Source organism: Lagenorhynchus albirostris, chromosome X, assembly GCF_949774975.1.
Source record: "Lagenorhynchus albirostris chromosome X, mLagAlb1.1, whole genome shotgun sequence".
Lineage (NCBI taxonomy): Eukaryota > Metazoa > Chordata > Mammalia > Artiodactyla > Delphinidae > Lagenorhynchus > Lagenorhynchus albirostris.
Genome location: NC_083116.1, coordinates 14777852 through 14800535, shown reverse-complemented (window position 1 = coordinate 14800535; position 22684 = coordinate 14777852). Strand labels below are relative to the sequence as shown.

Below are 22684 nucleotides of genomic sequence, written 5' to 3'. Positions count from 1 at the left end.
ATACAGACTGCCAACAAACACATGAAAGAATGCTCAACTTCATTAATCATTAGAGAAATGCAAATCAAAACTACAAGGAGATATCATCTCACACCAGTCAGAATGGCCATCATCAAAAAATCTAGAAATAATAAATGCTGGAGAGGGTGTGGAGAAAAGGGAACCCTTTTGCACTGTTGGTGGGAATGTAAATTGATACAGCCACTATGGAGAACAGTATGGAGGTTCCTTAAAAAACTACAAATAGAACTACCATATGACCCAGGAATCCCACTACTGGGTATATACCCTGAGAAAACCATAATTCAAAAAGAGTCATGTACCAAAATGTTCATTGCAGCTCTATTTACAGTAGCCCGGAGATGGAAACAACCTAAGTGTCCATCATCGGATGAATGGATAAAGAAGATGTGGCACATATATACAATGGAATATTACTCAGCCATAAAAAGAAACGAAATTGAGCTATTTATAATGAGGTGGATGGACCAAGAGTCTGTCCTGCAGAGTGAAGTAAGTCAGAAAGGGAAAGACACATACCATATGCTAACACATATATATGGAATTTAAGAAAAAAAATGTCATGAAGAACCTAGGGGTAAGACAGGAATAAAGACACAGACCTACTAGAGAATGGACTTGAGGATATGGGGAGGGGGAAGGGTAAGCTGTGACAAAGTGAGAGAGTGGCATTGACATATATACACTAGCTATCTATTTTATATCTATATAAAATAGATAGCTAGTGGGTAGCAGCTGCATAGCACAGGAAGATCAGCTCAGTGCTTTGTGACCGCCTGGAGGGGTGGGATAGGGAGGGTGGGAGGGAGGGAGTTGCAAGAGGGAAGAGATATTGGAACATATGTATATGTATAACTGATTCACTTTGTTATAAAGCAGAAACTAACACAGCATTGTAAAGCAATTATATTCCAATAAAGATATTTTAAAAAAAGAAAAAAGAAATGTAGCCCCCACTAGCTGCAACTAGAGAAAGCCCGCATGCAGCAACGAAAACCCAACATAGCCAAAAATAAATAAATAAAATCTATTAAAAAGAAAAGAAACCACTTAATAAAAATACAAGACAGCGATCATAAATGTTTAACAGTGTCACTACAGACTGTCTTCCCTACCCTCATTTTTTTTTGCTTTGCTTCATTTTGTTTTATGTTCCATTTTTATCTTGCTATATTGTATGCTGCTTTAAACTCTTTCTGGGGACTTCCCTGGTGGCGCAGTGGTTAAGAATCCACCTGCCAATGCAGGGGACATGGGTTCGAGCCGTGGTTCGGCAAGATCCCACATGCCGCAGAGCAACTAAACCCATGCGCCACAACTCCTGAGCCTGCACTCTAGAGGTCGCAAGCCACAACTACCAAGCCCGTGTGCCACAACTACTGAAGTCCATGTGCATAGAGCCTGTGCTCTGCAACAAGAGAAGCCACTGCAATGAGAAGCCACGCTCCACAACAAAGAGAAGCCCCCGCTCGCTGCAACTAGAGAGAGCCCACACGCAGCAACGAAGAACGAACGCAGCCAAATAAATAAATAAAATTAATTAATTTTAAGAAACCAACTCTTTCTGATGTATGGTGGGGTATAAATAACCAAATATTATCATCAGGACTTGATTTTTTTCTTTTTAAAAACAATATTTTCTAGTTTTATATCTATTACATTCCTACCCTAAAAAATGCAAAATGTAGAAAAGAAAAACCAAAAATTAACCCATCACCCAGAGCTAACCATCATCCAGAGTAACATTTTGAAGTACGTCTTCCCATTCTTTTTTTTTTGCTATTAAAATAGATTTTTTTTATTGGGGTATAGTTGTTTTACAATGTTGTGTTAGTTTCTACTGTACAGCGAAGTGAAGTAGAGTTCCCCGTGCTATACAGCAGGTTCTCGTTAGTTATCTATTTTATACATATTAGTGTTCCCATTCTTTTTATACATGTGTTTGTGAACACACACACACAAACACACATAGATCTTTCTTACTTCACCTACAGCTTTGTAATCCTCCTATGACATTATTTCATGAACATTTAACCTTAATTTCTAATGTTTATTATATTTTAAATATCCCTTACGTTTATTTGGCACTTAACTGCTTTTAAGACATTTTATTTGATCTTTACAACTACCCTGTAAGGCAGAGATGATCTCGTTTTGTAGAGGAGGTCATTAGGGTGCAGGAAAGTGACGTCAGCTGCTTAAGGGCATGAATTTGGGAAATGGCAGAGCCAAGACTGAAGCCCTGGTGTGTCTTGACAAAAGCCTGTGCTCCTAACCAACAGGACGTCCAGAGATGAAGCTACTGAAGGGCCCGGTCAATGGCATGAGCAGTAGTTCCCCCCGGAGTTCAGAGGGATCATCGGTTTGATCTGGGATGGTCAGAGAAGACCTTGCTGGGCAGGGGGTACTTGATCTGTCCCTGGAGGGGAGCTAGAATTCAAATAGGCAGAGAAGACAGTAGAGAGTTTCCTAGGCAGGGAAGATGCCAGAAGCACAGCTGTAGAAATGGCAATGCTCAAGGCAGTACTGTTCCTGTGACAGTGAACTGTCCAGCTGGGCCAGGCTGGGTAAAGTGTAAATAAAACAAAAAGGCAACAATGAGGGCCAAATCTGGCACTCCTCAATGCCCCAAAACTGGGGCATAACCAGGTTTGGAAAGCTTCATGCAACTTCAAGGTCTGCCTGGATCCACATGGTGGCTTCACAAGGCTTTACTGGGTAAATTTGAGCAATGCAGAGCCACCCAGCCTATTACTTGAGATTGCAAATGACAGAGTCAGGAATTGAACCCAAGTATTGTACTGCCCAGCATGGTGTTCCCCCCAGCACACCATGGTTTTGCACTCGTAGGCATATTCAAAATCGACAGTTACCAAATTCTTTCTGGTTTTTATTAGGCAAGTTTTCTACAATGTACCCTTAATGCTACTCAGAATTCGGTTGTTTTGTGCAATTATGATGTAAACCAGTCTTGATAAAAATGAAACGTTCTAGAGAAACCAGCAAGATGTGACCACCTTTTGAAAGCAAGGCCAAAAGGAAGGGTAAACAGTAATGGAGAGCCTGCCAAGACAGAAGAGGAAAGGAAGGGCCACAGAAACTGGTCACTGTAACTGAAAAAAAATGTTAACTATGTGAAGTAGAACAGAGAAACATGAATTGAAAGAAAACAGTAGCTGCCATGGAGAGTCCTGGGTGGCTGAACAAGATGCAAAAAGAGCTGGTGCTTTGATAAGATCAATAAAATTGTTAACAAGGATTTACTGTAGGACTTCCCTGGTGGCGCAGTGGTTAAGAATTCCCCTGCCAATGCAGGGGAAAAGGGTTTGAGCCCTGGTCCGGGAAGATCCCACATGCCACGGAGCAACTAAGCCAGTGCGCCACAACTACTGAGCCTGCGTGCTGCAACTACTGAAGACTGCGCCTAGAGCCCGTGCTCTGCAACAAGAGAAGCCACTGCAACGAGAAGCCCGCACACCGCAAGGAAGAGTGGCCCCCGCTCGCCGCAACTAGAGAAAGCTTGCGTGCAGCAACAAAGACCCAACACAGCCATAAATAAATAAATGAATAAAAAATATATTTTAAAAAGGATTTACTGTATAGCACAGGGGACTATATTCAATATATTGTAATAACCTATGACAGAAAAGAATCGGAAAAAAAGGATATAGATATATATACATATAACCAAATCACTTTGCTGTACACCTGAAACTAACACAATATTGTAAATCAACTACACTTCAATAAAAAAAAATTACAGCGAAAAAAATTTTTAATAAAATGAAATTGTCAAACCTCTAGCAAGACTGACAGAGGAAAAAAGAGAGAAGACACAAATTACCAATAGGAGGAGTGAAGTAGGGGATATCATTACAGACTATGGAGATGCCCAAAAGATAATAAAGAAATACCATGAACAACTTAAAACACATAAATTTGATAATTAGGTATGAAATGGAGCAATTCCTCAGAAAACCAAAACTACCACAGTTCACCCAATATTAAATACACCATTTGAATAGCCTTATAATTATTCTGGAAATTGAAGTTATAAATTTAAAACTGTGGAAAAAAGAAATCTCCAGGCCCATATGGTTTCAGTGGAGAGTTCTACCAAATGTTTAAGGAAGAAGCCATAGCAATTATTCCCAATCTCTTACAGAAAATAAAGAGAAGGGATCACTTTCCAATTCATTTTATAAAGTCACTATTAATTACACTGACACCAAAACCAGACAAAGACAGTACAAAAAAGAAAACCGCTGACCCATACCCCTCATGAATTTCGATGCAAAAAACGATAACAGAATTCAGTGATATTTTAAAAGAATTGTATACCATAGAATTCATCTCATGGATGTTGGTTAAATATTCAAAAATCAATCAATGAAACCCATGGTATTAATAGTCTAAAAAGAAAAATCACATGATAATAGCAATCGATGCAGCAAAAGCACAGGACAAAATTCAACACCCATTCAAGAAAAAAAAACTTCCAGAAAAAAAAAGGAATAAAGAGGAACTTCTCCAACTCAATAAAGAGCATCTATGAAAACCCTACAGCTAGCATCTTAACTAGCAGTGAAAGACCTAAGGCTGAATACCTTCCCCCTAAGATCAGGAACAAGACAAGGATGCCTGCTCTCACCACTCTCACTCAGCATAGTGCTAGAAGCTCTGGCTGTCCCTGCAGCCTTGGTGTAGGATGGGGAATCAATACAAAGAGAAGAAGGAAGACAGATTTGGAAGGACAACCTTAGAAAGTCTTTAAAAATGTAGTCCTGGGCTTCCCTGGTGGCGCAGTGGTTGAGAGTCTGCCTGCCAATGCAGGGGACACGGGTTCGTGCCCCGGTCCCGGAAGATCCAACATGCCGTGGAGCGGCTGGGCCCGTGAGCCATGGCCACTGAGCCTGCGCGTCCGGAGCCTGTGCTCCGCAACGGGAGAGGCCACAACAGTGAGAGGCCCGCGTACCGAAAAAAAAAAAAAAATGTAGTCCTTGCAAACAACTGGCCCCATGAAAAAAATTCAAGGGGTGGATGCAAAGAAAAACACCAGCACTAGGTTTCAGTGACAGTTTCTTGCCTCTTGTACCTCCTTTGCCCTCCACCACTGCCTACTCCCGCCACGTGCAGTCCTAGCTGAAACCCACCCTCGGCAACACGCAGAGAAGGAATAAGAATGTGGACGTTCAGAGGAGACAAGTCCAGTCCCTGGGGGTGGTTCAAAGTGACAGGAGGGGAGAAAAATTTGTCACCCCAAAATGTCTCTTTGGCATGTGGATTATTTTGAGCTGAAAACAATCAAGGCTCTAAAGACTCAGGAAGTCTTTCTTTTCACCACCCCCTTAGCTGGCTAGAGAATTTAGGTAGAGGGCCTGTTCCTGGAACAGAGCTATCAGCAGAGACATATGCAAAGAACGTGTGCTGGGTATGAGGGGGGCAACTCTCAGAGATCAGAGTCCACTCTGTGTCCCACTGTCTCTGTCTGGCCCAGCAAACGTTTATTTACCAAACATTTGCTTTTCCATCTCTATGTCAATTGCCCTCCCGCCCCTTTGAAGTCCCAAACCCCTACCCCCAACATCCTCTTTTGTCTTTAGCTGAAGTTGGTATTTAAGGTGAGGGTTTCACCATTTTGGCGACTTATTCAGTTCTCCTGGGTCTCTCCCATGTATACTTGTTATTAAACTTGGATTTCCTCCTGTTAATATCTCATATTGGCTTAGTTCTCAGACCAGACAGAAGAACCAAGAAGGGTTAGAGGAAAATTTCTTCCTCCCTGATATGACCTAACATGAAAACATAAACCTTTTACATGGTGTTTCTAAGGCCATTAAAAAACTGGTCAATTCAATTCAATCAGTGGAAAAAAAAATCAGTCAATGTAGTGAAGAATTCAAAGGGCTTATTGTGGTGGCCTCTCCCGTTGCGGAGCACAGGCTCTAGGTGCGCAGGCCTAAGCAGCTGTGGCACGTGGGCTCAGTAGTTGTGGCACACGGGCTTAGTTGCTCCGCAGCACGTGGGATCTTCCCAGACCAGGGCTCAAACCCGTGTCCCCTGCATTGGCAGGCGGATTCTCAACTACTGTGCCACCAGGGAAGCCCAACCCTCCTACTTCTGATGTAAAGATCCCTTTCCCATTAACTCTCGATTCATTCCCCTCCCTTGCTGAGGTACAGATTCCTATGCCTGTTGGTGGTGACAGGTCAAAAAGAAATCTAGTGATAACTAGCTTTCTCTGGACATGAAGCATCTATGTGATACACCCAGAAGATTAAAACAGGAAGTCTAAATATAAAGCCCAATCCTAGTTTTGGATTTTAATAAGTAGGAAGAGTCATTTCTTAATCTGCCTTAATACAAATTTAATTAGCCATCTACCTAATCCCCTCACTTGACATCTATATTTACCTGAAAAGAAGAAGTTTTAGAAGGATTTAATGATCCTTTAACTGAATCAGTTGCAGAAAACAGAACTTGCTTAAAATATCTGCTCCAATCATACTTCCTCAATATTTTCTTGGCATGGACATTTTGCCAGGAAAATTTTAATGCAAAGTCCTGACAAAACATGTAGCCTCTCTCGGTAACAAAGACACAAATAAAAAAAGAGATATAGGGACTTCCCCGGTGGCACAGTGGTTAAGAATCTGCCTGCCAATGCAGGGGACACAGGTTTGAGCCCTGGTTCAGGAAGATCCCACATGCCGCGGAGTCACTAAGCCCATACGCCACAACTACTGAGCCTGCGTGCCACAACTACTGAAGCCCATGTGCCTAAAGCCTGTGCTCCACAACAAGAGAAGCCACCACAATGAGAAGACCGCACACCGCAACAAAGAGTAGCCCCTGCTCACCGCAACTAGAGAAAGCCCACATGCAGCAACGAAGACCCAACACAGCCAAAAATAAATAATTAATTAAATTTTTTTTAAAAGAGAGATATAATTTACTACCTTAGTGATGTAGTGGCAGACATGACTTTGATGTATAAACAAGTTTATTTACAAGTTACCACTGATTTTGAAGAAAAGGACTGAACATTGGATAAATGGCTAATTTTCTTATTTATAATGTTATCTAACTCAAATGAAATAAAGGAGCAAGGGCCCTTAACATATCTTCTGTAGTTTATATAATGACTAAGTTATTCATACAAGTATTTTTCATGAAGATCCTTGAAAAAATATTTTTAGTCAAAATCGGGTTTACTTTTCTCATGTAACAAGAAATTGACTGGTAACAAGGGCTTCCTAATGTCACCAGTGTCCGGGTTCCATCATCCTCGGTGAGAGGCTTTTATCATCATGGTCACAAAAACCTACTCTATCTTCAGTCTTAAGCTCATGTTGAAAGGTTTGTGTGTGTGTGTGTGTGTGTGTGTGTGTGTGTGTAAAACATTATACTCAAATATTCTATTTCTTAACTTTCTACACTATTACACTGGTGGTTCTGTAGGTCCTCAAGAAATCAACCTCCTCCTGAAGAGAGGAAGAAGATGTCCCCAGGGCTTCGGCCATAATTATCTCTAGACAAAAGTTACAGTAGAATCTAAAACGTAAAAGGCCACTCCCCAAGGGCAAACTTCCACAGCATGAAGTGCTCTTGTCAAGGGAAGAAAACACTGCACAGCTCTCCATGGCATAGCCATCTGCAGGGTTAAGGGCTGTCTGGGGCTAGGGTTGCTTCATTTGGTTTCTAAGACAATCCTAAAGAACCTGTAGTATCAGCCTGAATGGTACCCCAGGCTACCATGAACAAGTATGTCAGAATTCCTGACTACTTGAGTGACCTCAGTGTTACACATCTGCCCCAATAGTAAGCAGATGGTTCCACGCCTGATTCAGCTTCATAAAGGACCCAGAAGTTGTATGGCAGAGGAGTTTAAAACTCCAATTTGAAGGTTTCGTTTCTTTGAGCTAGGCATTTAACTTAGAAATCATTTTCTTAACTCTTTAAAAATAAATTTTCTTTCCTGAGCTTACATAGCAGTATGGACTTCGTGGAAAGAAATTCCAAAGTTGACAAGTATTTTCTAGACCAAGCAGAAAACAGCACAACATTGAATTTATATTGTCCTTCAGCAGCATCCTAGGTAGGTTTTGGCCTGCTTACTGTTTTGTGGAGGCAAGACTTGGGTGGGAAAGAATTCAAGTCAGCAAAGACCTGACACCTATTTTCCCAGCAAGACCTTTGCATTACACCTAGCTCATCTCTTCCACGGTCCCCTAAACTCGCTCTGCTCACCTACCACAGCTCTTTCAAGGTTTTTGATCTCCCCAACCAATCACTACAACTTAGATTGTCCTTCTGGGCCTATCCACACAGTCTCCGTGTCTTTGAGGGTTCAGCTCAAGCCCTATCTCCTCCAGGAAGCCTCTCCCGACCTCTCCAGCCGTGTTCTCTCTGTCCACTGATGATCTGCTATGTATCTGACACTTCATCATCCACCACTTCATACTGTCCATTGGCAGTTTCCATTGTCAGTTTCATCTGCAGCTCTTCTCTCTCTCCCGTGCTCCGAATCCATACTGCCAACCTGCTAGAAATCTTCAGAATGATGACTCGCTGGCGCCTCCACTCAACATGTCCAAAACAACTCATCATCTTCAGTACCAATTACCCCCCCAGCACGCACGCACACGCACGCGCACACACACACCCTTCTCCCATCTTCTCTATTAATGGAGTTCAGCATGTATGTCTAAAGCACTGCATTAGGCACTATGGAGATAGGAAGGTATACAAAGATGACCTACATGTCAGGATGAGTTAGGCACCCCTCTTCTGCTCACCAGTCTCCAGAGTACCCTGTATTTGGAAGTTATCATTCAATATGCTAATGAGATCTTCCCCTCACTAGACTATGAGCACCATGAGGGCAAGGGGCATGCCTTAGGTTTCTGTGCCTGACCGGTGCCCAGGCCAGAGACTGATATCCTAGTCCTCTGCTGGCTGGCTAGGTGGATGACATCACATGCCCTTAAGGAGCTCACCATCAAGCTGGACCCCTAGACTTGGCGTTATGCTCACCTCTTCCCTTTTCCTCATAGCTGATTATCAGCCAGTTTTCTTGATTCTATTTTCACAATATCTACTGCATCCATCCACTTTCTCTTCCTCTCCACTGTCGCCAAAGTCACCCACACCACTATCTGGATTGCTGGGACCTCAGCAGTAGTCTTCACTGGTTTCCCCACATCCTCATTGGTTATCCCCACCACTTCCCTGCCATCCAGCCCCAACACCACCACTAGAAAGATGTCCCTAAACCACATGCAACCCCCTGCTTACAGCTTGTCATTGACACCCTTCTTAATGTAGGTCCAGCTCAAGGCCCCACCCCTTCACTTCACTCACCAGACCCTCAGCCCAAATCCTCCTACCACCCACTCCATGCTTCCCTACTTCCCGGCTTTAACTTAGTGACTCCTTCTAACCTTCTGCCCATCATAAGCCTCTTTTCATCATTCAAGAACCAAATCAAGTGCTTTTTTCCTCTGAGGTTATTGTTAATCACATCGTTTCTTTACTCCTCCAACAGCTTTGTACGTAGAGCTTTGTCTGTGTGACTCTGTCCTATCCTGTCACGGTTGGTTGTGTACACACCTATCTTGACTACTAGACTGTAAGCTCCTTGGGGGCAGGGTCCATGAGGACATATTTTTATAGCCCCCTCCCCACCAAGTACCCAGGAGATGCTCAATGAACAAGCTAGACAGAATTGAATGACCTTCTGATCCCTGGTCCGAGAAGATCCCACATGCCTCAGAGCAGCTAAGCCTGTGCGCCACAACTACTGAGCCTGTGCTCTAGAGCCTGCAAGCCACAACTACTGACCTGCGTGTCACAACTACCAAAGCCCGCATGCCTAGAGCCCACGCTCTGCAATGAAGAGTAGCCCCCACTCGCCGCAACGAGAGAAAGCCCGCACATAGCAACGAAGACCCGATGCAGCAGAAAATAAATTAATTTATTTTTTAAAAAAAGAATTGAATGAAGTGCCCCACAATATTCATTGATTTTACAAATATTTACTGAGCCCAACAACACAGAAAAAACATCTCTGCCCTTGTGGTACTTACATTCTAATGGTCGGATACAGATGGTAAATGAAATAAATAAGTAAATGCACACTATGTTAGATAGAAAGAAATGGTAAACAAAAACCTACAAAAGGGAAGGGGGATGGGGGCAGTGGGAATAGGGTTCAATTTTCTCCTGGGTGAGCGGGGAAGGTGCTACCCTGAAGCCAATGAGTGAGCAAAGACCTGAAGTAGGTAAGGGAACCAGCCGTGCTGATATCTGGGGAGAGCATTCCAGGTGGAGGGACAGCAGGTGAGGCAGGAGCCTGTCTGGAACAGGCAACCAGGAGGCCAGTGTGGCTGAAGTGTGATGAGTGAGGGGGAGAGAGGTCAAAGAGAAGGCCAGAGGGGCCACCAGAGGCCAAATCCTGGAGGGCCTTGTAGGCTATTGGGAATGACCTTGACCTTTACTCTTTTTGAGATGGCGAGCCATTATACTACTCAAGTTACACTTTGAAAGGATCACTCTGGATCTACTGAGTTTAAATTAGATTACAGGGGTGACAAGGACAGGAGCAGGGATGCCAGTTAGGAAGCTACTGCAATAAACTAGGTGAGAGATGGTCCATATTCTTCCAGTCTGAGGCCTTCCCTGACGAGCAGGCTTCCTGGCCCCAGCTAGCCAGACCTATCCTTGACAGTTGCATAGGATGCTTCTAAAGGTTAGGTTCCCTAGGTGCTCAAACCAGAGCCAGAAAGCTGCCAGGTGAGTCCTTAACTGAGTTGTAAACCAAAGAGAGTATAGGAAAAGCTCTAAGGGAAGGGGCCAAAGACCAGGAGAAACAGCTCAGGGCAGTCGGTCCACAAGGCAGGGGCCAGACTATACGCTATAAGGCTACAAGGCATCTCAATAAGGGACACTATAAGGAGTGCGTGCTGTCTGTCTGCCCCCCACAACCCCTCAAACAATGCTTGGGACTTCCAGGCCAGGAAGCAAGAGCTGTTCCTTTTAGTTTTACAGATGAAGCCAAGTTAGAGTGAATCTGTAAACTTATTTAGAGATCTTAATGAGATTACACAAATTGAAAGATGCAGCAAGGGGTAAAAATCAGCTGTGAAAATCATCAAAACCAAGGAAATTTCAAGCACAGCCTGTGAAAATACTTCAGGGCTCAACAGAAACGTCTCAATTCCCAGTAATATTGCATTGGCCAAAAAGTTCGTTCAGGTTTTTCGTAACAGTGTAATGAAAACCCGAATGAACTTTTTGGCCAAGCGAATTAAAAACTGTTAAGACATCTACACATACATATATAATTATAAATCTGTTACTAAACACTTATTCCATTAAAGGAAATGCCCCACCTTCACCCAACGCACAACACAGAAAAGCATGAAACTAAATTTTATCTCAAATGCTTTAGGGAAAAGCTCCTCACAGTGGTTATCTGGGGGAGGAGGTGAAGGAGAGGGGAATTTTTATTATCTACATTATCTATTTCTATAAGTTTTAACTTATTTACAGTGAGCCTATAATTTTATTAAATAATAGTATTAATTTTGAGGCATTAAAAAAAGCAATAAAGGGACTTCCCTGGTGGTGCAGTGGTTAAGAATCCACCTGCCAATGCAGGAGACATGGGCTCGATCCCTGGTCCAGGAAGATCCCACATGCCACGGAGCAACTAAGCCCGTGTGCCACAACTACCGAGCCTGCGCTCTAAAGCCCGCAAGCCACAACTACTGAGCCCACATGCCACAACTACTGAAGCCCATGTGCCTAGAGCCCGTGCTCTGCAACAAGAGAAGCCACCTCAACGGAGAGTAGCCCCCGCTCGTCGCAAGTAGAGAAAGCCCGCACACAGCAACGAAGACCCAATGCAGCCAAAAATAAATGAATAAAAATTAATTAATTAATTAATTAATTTTTTTAAAAAGCAATAAAGACATTAACCAAAGGGCAAAGTATACTGAGGCGCTAACTACTTAAAAGGAGTCCTTGGGTAAATAGCTTTGAAGAGTGAAGAGATATAATGATGTGAATAACTGAACCTTATTTTATCTGTATCGTGACATTTTTATAATGCTAGGGATTTGTTTGTAAATATAGGCAGGACCTAGTTTCTTTTTTTAAAATTAATTAATTAATTTTATTTATTTATTTTTGGCTGCGTTGGGTCTTCGTTGCTGCGCGCAGGCTTTCTCTAGTTTTGGCGAGTGGGGGCTACTCTTCATTGCGGTGCGCGGGTTTCTCATTGCGGTGGCTTCTCTTGTTGCGGAGCATGGGCTTTAGGCACGCGGGCTTCCATAGTTGTGGCTCGTGGGCTCTAGAGCGCAGGCTCAGTAGTTGTGGCGCACGGGCTTAGTTGCTCCGTGGCATGTGGGATCTTCCCAGACCAGGGCTTGAACCCATGTGCCCTGCATTGGCAGGCAGATTCTTAACCACTGCACCACCAGGGAAGCCCAGGACCTAGTTTCTTAAATAATAAAAGGGAAGTACATTACCCAAGCAAGTTCTAGAAAGATTACTGATGAGTGATTAGATTGCATTCTCTGGGTATCATTAATGAGTTAAGGGCAATCTTTTTCAGAATCAAAGTGGCCAGACAGCTTCCTGCAGTCCTATGATTATTATTTCTCCTACACATCTCTGAGGCATTTAGACTTAGGTCTGCTCAAAGAGCTTAGGGCTAAAAAAGGAAGTTAGCACATGACCTCTCTTATTGTTGTATTCTGCCATGGTGATCCTTAGAGTAGCAGGAAGGGCTTTGTACTATATTACACGGGCTAGAATTAGTAGACAGAAGGGGACATAGTTAAGGTGGAACAGTTGTCTGAGCTTTGAATTCTTTTGCTTTTTTAGGTTTTGCTGCCTTGATGTAGTCTAAGTACAACTTGGTTTCAAGATATCTAATCATAGATTTTTTTCCCCAGTTCTGTTCTCGTCTTATTTTTGACATACACATACAAGTACAAACAATTCTGTTAACCAATGAAAACTACAAGATTTTTGGTCCGAAGACCAAGAAAGTACAAAAGTCACAGTCAAAAAAGCTTTGAAAAGATTGACTTACCACTGGATTTAATTTCTCGGACATAATTACTAGGGAACCAGCCTGTTCTCCCATTTAATGTGCCTTCCCACCAGCCTCCTTCTTCAACTCTAGTGACATAAATGATGTCCCCTTTACAGACAGACAGTTCATCTTCATTAGTCTGCTTAAAGTTGAATCTCGCCTTTACTATCAACTGGTGACTTCCATTTTCCGTCATCTCCTGGAGAAACAAAAGTCACACCAGATTAGGCACTCATCTCAATGAGGCAGGGGCAGACATTCTATGAATTTAGGCAAATAAAGTAGGGTGACCAAGGATAAAACCTCAGGTCCATCTCAGTCTTGAGTTTTTAATTTAGGAACGGGCCTAACATGGGTAGGTCTTGGGGGAATGAGGGGAAGGGGATTAATAAAGCCCTCAAAATTGTAGGCAAACTTTTGCATTTGTGAGAATGTGTATTTTGGAGGGGGTCATAGCTTTTATTTCCTTCTCCCCCACCAATTATCTAAAGTTTTTTTTTTTTTTTTTTGGCCACGCCGCTCAGCTTGCGGGGATCTTAGTTCCCCGACCAGGGATCGAACCCAGGCCCCCTGCAGTGGAAGCTCGGAGTCCTAACCACTGGATTGCCAGGGAAGTCCCAAAAGATACTTATTTAAATGAGCCAGGAAACAAAGTAGAGTAATAAACTATCCCACTCTGCCTCTACCCAACACCCGAAGTCTTACATAATTCCGTGACCAAGATTAGGTACCAACCTCCTCTCATAAAATCTGCCTCCCCCTTCCAATTACTAAGAATATCTTAAATTGGCTAAGACTTATTCATATGCGAAGATCAAATATCCCACAGTTACCTAAGTCTGGAGTTCTTAACCTGTCACATGTCCCTTTGAGAAGCTGATAGCACAATAAGCCTTGACCCAAAACACAGACCAGTAAGTTCACACACACAGATTTTACAGACAATTTGAGAGGGCCCAAGGGGTATGGAACCATAGAGTGCTCATCAGCTTCTGAAAGAGATCTGCAATCTCCAAAGATTAAGTGCTTTGGAAGTAATTAAAGTACTTTGGAGGTAATAGCTCATGAGGGCTTAAAGCAAGTGGGTGGATTTTGACAAGGAATAAAGGTCTCAAAAGAGCAGAAGCTAGGGCGCTCCCTCCCAAATGAAAGCTCCCATGGGGGGTTGGGGGGAGGGAGATGCAAGAGGGAAGAGATATGGGAACATATGTATATGTATAACTGATTCACTTTGTTATAAAGCAGAAACTAACACATCATTGTAAAGCAATTATACTCCAATAAAGATGTAAAAAATGCAAAAAAAAAAGACCAAATGCAAAGATAACCGAGCTATCCCAATATAGGAGCTCGTCCTGGGCTCAGTAGGAATGCAAAGAGAAAAAGAAAATGACAGCGGCAATGATGAGAGCAAGTAATATACATTGATTGCCTTCTACATGCCAGGCACTATTTAGTTCTCCTAATAAGCCCGGGGGAGAGGGGAAATAACAGCAAACTTCCCTCCGGAAGTTGCCCTAATGACTGACATTTGCATAGCATTCTCAGTTGCTCAGTTCTAGAAAGGGACAGGACTTTGTGGCTTCAACCCCGATTTTCAGACTCTCTGCCCCACATGCCTTTGATTTGTTCCCATGGGCCAGCCTGAACTGGGGCGAGGTTCCAAATTCGTTTTCTCACAACACCCCAAACAACAGGATGGCTATGTCACCACCTATGGAGATGTAACCGAGACAGCAATCGAAGTTTACAAATTTTAAAACAGGCAGGGGGAATTGGGGACCAGACTTACCACTGGCTTTGACTGCCTTTGCAGCCCTGGAGCTGTGCTAGAAACTGCTCCCTGTGGGTTTGTCTGAGAGCTATTAGCAGCGCTAAGAGAAGAGGAACGTCCACATGGCCTTTCTGAGAGCTGATCTGTGAAAAGAGGAAAAGGCACCGTAAAGAGAACCCCTTGTGTCAGAAAAACATCTACAGCTTAATATTATCTTTCACGGGACATTATCAAAGGCAACCTAATCATAATTCTAACTGCTCTATGATGAACATGCCGAGCTTATTTCATTCCCCCCCCCCACCTCCCTTTTTGGTGACCAACTTCTTTTCTTAACCTTACTGGCCATTGCTCTCCAGTAGAATGAAAAACAGCGACAGAACCACATTTTCTCTTAACCCATTTCCCTACAACTCTTCCCTCCTGAACCCGTTGCAACAGTATGCCCTGTTAGCCCAGGCAGAACTATATTGGGTACCAAACAGCTGTTTGTGGCTCTTATTACTTTGAAATATTTCAAATTTCTCGCTTTGTTTTTTGGCCTATAACTGAGTGGTTCTTTTCTTCCTCACATGGAACAGTCTGTGTGGCACATATAATGTAAAATCCCTCTTATGCCTGGGGGAAGAGGTGGGGAGAATGAGAATGAGAGAGAATGTGTGTTTGAGAAAGATGCAATCTTGATACTGGAATTATTATTTTTTTTTTAAATCAAACTCAAGAGTCTTCTCTTCCTTGAAACCTTGTGAAATTCAATCAGCCCAGCGCTGAGCTGGGTGTTTTCAGTATGGCGAGAGCCATACTAAAGGGAGGAGCTGGCTTCCTGACAAATTCAAATGAGGGTTCTTTTCCTCTCCATTTATTTTTAAAAGATATAAACTGCAAAAGTCTAAAGCCCAAACATTCCCGAGGTGACAAGCTCAGTATCCAAGTAATTTCCTTGATGCTGTGGGTTTTAACTTTCACCTCCTTGTATTTTATAAATATCTGTGGCAAGGGAAGAGACTGTAAAACTTGCTAGGAGAGTTTGGCAAAGGAACATATAATTTGTATGGCATAATGTTCGAATTATACGATCCTCCCTGCCCAGAACTGGATAGTTGTCATGTGTGTTAAATATAGTTACTTGAATTAGCTGTACTTTCTGCTATACGCCTTGCAATAGCTCCAAAGCATTTTCTTCCAGAGAGCAAAAGAACAACTTCAGAGAAGTATTTTTACATTTATTGCTATTATATACAGCTCTTTTGACTAAAACTATAATTACTTGATAGCTTCCTAGATGCTCCAGCCTATTTGGCACTTGATTATGTTGTCTGTTCTTGTTCTCTCATTGTTTCACGTGGGTAAGTTGAGTCTCCCTAAATAGACGGTAATTTTCTCCAGGGCAGGGACCAAGTCTTACACTTCCTTTGTGGCACCTGGCAGTGCTGGGCACACAGCCTGTTGACTCTCTAACGGTTTGAGCATCAGGACCCGTGATGGAGCATCAGGGCTCTGGAGTCAGTCAGATGTGGGTCTGAATCCCAGGTCTGCTGCTTACTTTCTACTTGGGCCACTATGGGCCTGACTTTCCTTATCTGTAATACGGACCTAATACTGACAGGTCCCAGGCTTGTTTCAAAGATTGAATGAGACCACCGATGGCTTTTAGGACAGCAGAGACCCATGGTAAGGGCTCAACACATTTTAACTATGGTTATTACTGCCCAGCTGTAGGTAAGATACTATATCACGGAAGGAATGAAGTTATACTTTAAGGTTGTCATCATCTGCTTCGCATTTACTAGGATTTATATTTCATTCCGCCAACGTGATGCATACTAAACATTTAAATAAATGATGTTCTTTTCACTCACTATGAACCTGAGGTTTCATTTCCAGCGCAAGGTTACTGAAGGGTTCCTTAACATGGACAAAGGCATACAGAAAACTATGAGAAAAAATATGTCTCTGGCAGAGAAACGGAAGTAACGGCTGCATTTTGTAAACTTTATGAAAAAGGGAACTGATATTTTTTCCTTTTTATTTTCTGTCTTGTTATACTCCACTGCCTATTCAATAGCTTTGAATGAAATTGTTTCTTGGTTCTTATTATATTAAGGGCATTAGAATAACCTCTGTGACAGTTATGTTTAAATCCTAAACTATGGCAGATTAAAGTATCTGGCACCCATCAGGGTTTCTTTAGGGGGAGGAGAGAAGTCTGCCCCAATCGCACAATCCTGGCCATAGATAGTTGGCTCCTAGGGTAATCAGAGACATGTGAACCCAAATGTGTCACCCAGAACCCATCTGTCCCAAGCCCTGCTTACCTTCTGTTGCTTTGCTGACAGCTAAAAGAGTGCTCAGAACCTTGGAGAAATTGACCCCTGCATGAAGGTCATCAGGATCAAATACCTATGAGAAAGGAAATTGAAACTGTTAAGACACTGTAAGTATTCAACTCAACAAACCAAACTATCAGAAGGCCACTTCCTCTAGCTCTCAGGAGAAAAAAAAATGTAAAAGCCAAGACCCAAACCTCTGTATACCTTTGGGGGAGAAATGAAAGCAGCAGCTGAGCTGCCTAACGACATGTGGCAGGCCATCAGTGAGTCAGAGAGAAGCAGTAATGGGAAATGAGAGCCACGCCGAGGCCAGGGCCCACTAGGAAATGCACAGACCTGCTCTTCTGACCTGAGCCCATCAATACTCTCAGCCCAGTTACTGGAAACTGTGCTGGGTTACAGTCAATGCCCATCACCTACAGAAGGAGGGGAAGCCTTTGTAACACACTTTCCTCTGTACAGTTTATTCACTGTTGTCAGCCAGGGCACTGTCTGCAGGGCCTTCCTCTCCGCAGCCCATCCTCCCCAAGGCCACCCACTGGGTCCCAACTCCATGTCGCCCAACTTTCTGCCCAGGCCTGCCTCTTGCTCCCAGCCTCAATGCCTGGTTTCTGCCCCTTGACCTTGCCCCTCTCAGCTCATCTTCATGGATTTGACCCTTGGGCGGCCTAAGCCTATAGGTTCTTCCTGGCCTTAGGTGACTATTCCAGATATGACCTCTGACCTTCCTGGTATTGCTCAACTGCCAGCAGCAAAACATTAAAGAAATACAATATTTCACTTGGCCTGTCGCAACCACCATTCTGATATCCCACTGTCCCTAGGGAAGATACCAAGCAGTTGTTATTTGAAAGACAATTGTTAATTTAAAAATGTATTCAGGGCTTCCCTGGTGGCGCAGTGGTTAAGAATCCGCCTGTAAATGCAGGGGACACGGGTTCGAGCCCTGGTCCGGGAAGATCCCACATGCCACGGAACGACTAAGCCCATGCGCCACAACTACTGAGCCTGCACTCTAGAGCCCGCGAGCCACAACGACTGAGCCCACATGCCACAACTACTGAAGCCCGCACACCTAGAGCCCGTGCTCCCAACAAGAGAAGCCACTGCAATGAGAAGCCTGCGCACCTCAATGAGAGTAGCCCCTGCTCACCAAACCAGAGAAAAGCCCACGTGCAGCAATGAAGCCCCAATGCAGCCAAAAATAAAATAAATAAAATAAAAATAAATAAATTAAAAAAATAAAATAAAATGTATTCAATATCTTGTAATAACCTGTAATGGAAAAGAATCTGAAAAAGAATAGATATATAACTGAATCACTTTGCTGTACACCTGAAACACTGTAAATCAACTCTATTTCAGTAAAAAAAATTAAAATTTTTAAAAATATAAAAATTAAAATGCATTCATTGTTTTAAAATGTATGGAGGTGTCTTCTAGTCTCATAAACGTGTATTTGAATCGAGAAGTATGCTCAAGCACAGGCACAACCTATTAATCTGCCAGCCAATGATGCCAATCTATATATATCTATAGGTAGCCCGACACCCACCTTCTGGATGGAAACACACCTTCAAAAAACATTTCATTCCAGGATGTCTAAAAGTTTGCACCCTTTTTTTCCCCCAACGTGGTGATGGGAATAAAATGTACCTTTGCACGTTGGACATGGTTGGTAATGAGCCTAGGATTTTGAAGGATCTGTCTTCCCGTCAGGTAGAGACATTTGTTCCATATCTAATCCTCATGTTTTCTGGGAGCCGCGTCAAGACCCAATTTTATCTTTTTTGTGTACATATTCTAGAAGACCTAAAATCGGTCTCTCGAATGAAAATATAGAGTATCGGGGCTTCCCTAGTGGCGCAGTGGTTGAGAGTCCGCCTGCCGATGCAGGGGACACGGGTTCGTGCCCCGGTCCGGGAGGATCCCACATGCCGCGGAGCGGCTGGGCCCGTGAGCCATGGCCGCTGAGCCTGCGCGTCCGGAGCCTGTGCTCCGCAACGGGAGAGGCCACAACAGTGAGAGGCCCGCGTACCACAAAAAAAAAAAGAAAGAAAATATAGAGTATCTATTTTTTTTCAAATTTGGGGGGGCATCAGTATAAACAATATATGCAAATGTGTGCCCCTTCTGAGACTTAGAACTCTTTTTTTTTTTTTTTAAATTTTTGGCTGTGTTGGGTCTTTGTTGCCGCACGAGGGCTTTCTCTATTTGCGGCGAGCGGGGGCTGCTCTTGGTTGCGGTGCACAGGCTCTAGGCATGCACGGGCTTCAGTAGTTGTGGCACACGGGCTTCAGTAGTTGTGGCACATAGGCTTCAGTAGTTGTGGCTCGCAGGCTCTAGAGTGCAGGCTCAGTAGTTGTGGCGCACGGGCTTAGTTGTTCCGCAGCATGTGGGATCTTCCCGGACCAGGGCTCGAACCCGTGTCCCCTGCATTGGCAGGTGGATTCTTAACCACTGCGCCACCAGGGAAGTCCCCACACTCTTTATTCATTTAATCAATGAATGTTTTGCATTCAAACTTAAAATGACTGAAGAGCCCAATCACATCTAAAAATGAAACACTAATACACTTCTAGCAAAGGGGGAATGTCGATATTACTAAAGAGTTAAATGACACTATGATCCAAATATGTTCCTGAATGCTACAATCTAAAATGCAAACGTTGGACTTCCCTGGTGTTCAGTTGTATTGGTACTTGGCTGAATTTGAGAACAAATAAACTGATCAGAAAATGAAACGTGCATCAACAAGAGGCACTGTGTCTGCTTGAGGGAAGTTGCCTGCACTATACACAGTTCCCTTTATAGAAAACCTCAATACACTAGAATTTACCCACAGATGCTGTACTGAAGCACTCGGAACTCCATAGGAAGAAGTTGGAAGAGGCCTCTCGGGACCAGCAGAGAAGGCAATGCCTGAGGGTTATGATTTCCAAGCAGATGGAAGGTTAGATAGAACCATGAATGCCCTCTACGGCACTGCACCCTCACGAGCCTCACATGGAACAGTACCGAACATTCCACCCCAGACCTTTCTTCCATGCACTTGAGATTGGTCACCTACTAAAATAGAAATATTATTTGGAGGGAGTGCAATACTTTCAGCTGTTATCAGTCTTTTACATCTTAGTGGAAACGAGAGGTGTGAGACCAAGTTTAGAGATGATGATGTGGAGAAAAACTAAGGGCACTGGCGCCCAACTGGGAAAAAGCAAGGGAGATTCCCCCAGCATGGAGAGAGTGCGGGCAGAGCAAAGAGAAGTAGATTCCAATACAAGCCACTTGCCTAGGCCTAATCCCAGCCATTTATATGTGCAAAATGGAGAACCAATTCCCCTTTTCTATCTGCAAAGCAGTGGGATGGTTAAAAGGTGATGCAAATTTGTACTTTGACACCGTTATGCGATTTCACAATACAAAGTCCCGATGACACGCATCTCCCTATACTCTGTGCAAGCCTCACTCGCCTGTTTAGTGTCTCTGGTATGAAACTGAGTCCCAGATTAGCTGAACTTTCTTGATTCCTATTTTGGTGCAGAAATTAGCTGCTTGGTTCCAGTTGGATCTGTGAAGGTCAGATGAACAGCAGGATTCCCTCCCTCCATTTACCACTACTGTGAGGCAGACAGGTAAGAAAGGATTGCTTCTTAGACTACAGCTCGATGGTTTCAAGGTCCCACGCCATCAATGGGATGAGGCAAGGTTCAAGAATAACAACGACAAAAAAACATTTACTTTACGCTGGGTAAGCAATAGGAGAGACAAGGATTAAAGTTCATTCAAGATTTTTTTTTAAGTATTTACATAGAGCCAGCCTAAGGTCTAATCCTACATCGGCAGCTGAAATCAGACAAGGCATTTCATTTTTAAACGTATCCCCACATTTTTCCATTTTGGAGATCCACAATGACAGCAAAACCTATTTTCCATCCACTAAACACCAGGTGTTAATTCTGAACCATTGGGGATCTGCCAGTATAAACTGCACAGAAGTTAATATTTATATGGCTTTACAAATAGATCCTTTCTGGAGGAGTTTTCAGTTTCAACATGTATGCTATTTTATGACATTTTCCCTAAACTGAGAAAAGCAAGGAAGCACAGGAGAAGACACTCCCCCCAGCCACTTGGTAGTCCTACAGCTACGATTTCTTGACTTACAAGCCCTTGCTATGCGCTATATGCTGACACCATGCTTGGAGTCTTCATTGCCCTTGATTCTCCGAGCAAGCCTGTAATGTGTGTACAATTATTTCCCCCATTTTATAGATAAGTAAACAGTGACTCAGAATAAGCAGTTAAGTCACAAAGCAAGAAAGTGATGGAACCAATAAAAATACACAAGAAAGTGCTCCAAGAGGCATTTTAGCCCTGTATGCACATTTTATGTTTTCATAAGACATGAAAAAGATGAGAAAGAAATCTGTGAGTTTGTACACAAAAAGAAATCCCTTGCTGCTGTCACTATGAAATCCCTTGCAGCATCTGTACCATACGCAGTAAGTTTGTTACAACCTCTAAGATGACTTAATTCAACTCATTGTGACAAAGAGAAAATGGCCTATATGAGAAGACTGTCTCCCCAGGGGCTTTGCCTAACTCATGTGCTGTCCTTCTCATTTCAAGGGGCAGCCCTGACCCAGCAGGCGCCTGGTCATGTTTGCCAGAAGGGGGTTAGGGCTGCTCTGAGTTACTTCTATTTGTTCATCTGGTTCCATCGTCCACATAAGTGAGGTGTTAGCTGGGGGGGGGGTGCAGGGGGAGGGCGGCATCCAGCCCATGGTTATAGGACCAAGTGAAACCATTCCTCGGCATCATGCTCTCAGCACCTGAGGTAACCAGTCACGGCCCCAGCCACATCCTTTTTAGAGAAGAAGCCATACCGTATGCTAGTTCAGATACCTAGTGATGGGTGACGCCTGTGATGCCTCTAATGTCATGTGGCTTCAGTACCATTCAGTGAACTTCATTTAAAGTTAATATAAGGTTTGAAGTGATCACAATAGGCTCCATCACTCAACTATTAAAGTCTAATCAACTGCAAAGCAAGTGATTCAGTGGGACCACATGGACATAGCTTAGGTTTCAGGCCCATTTTTTAAAAAAAATTCCAAATATTTCAGGAACATTCCATCTCTTCCTTGTTCTTACTGAATAAGATCTTAAATTAACTTAGCCCGTCTTGAATCACATTCTCTTATCCTCACAGCTGAGCACGCTGCCTCTGTTAACCCCTGAACTTGGGAGGAAATGTCATTACGTTGTGCGACAGAGAAAGCAAATCTGAGCTGCTTAGTCATATTTCACCGGGTGGCAATGCTCCTGGCTCTGTGGACATGACCTGGGATGCTTCCACTCAGCTCCTACTAAAAGCAGCCACCAAGTCAGCAACAAATAATGCTCTCAGCTCAGAAGCTGGACTCAATTCGTCACTGGTATTCCACTTAC

The 22684-nt window shown here is 43.3% G+C and overlaps 1 protein-coding gene across 4 annotated transcripts in view; it reads right to left on the bottom strand.

Annotated features, from left to right (window-relative positions):
• The window catches only part of ARHGEF6 (Rac/Cdc42 guanine nucleotide exchange factor 6), a 117941-nt gene that overhangs the window by 69301 nt on the left and 25956 nt on the right, over positions 1-22684 (bottom strand). For all 4 annotated transcript variants that reach the window (XM_060137456.1, XM_060137455.1, XM_060137458.1 and 1 more), the window contains 3 exons: positions 17216-17300; positions 14919-15043; positions 13124-13325 (listed from right to left, as the gene is read on the bottom strand). In XM_060137456.1, coding sequence (XP_059993439.1) covers positions 13124-13325; positions 14919-15043; positions 17216-17300 — 412 coding nt within the window. The remainder of the gene's footprint in view (positions 1-13123; positions 13326-14918; positions 15044-17215; positions 17301-22684) is intronic.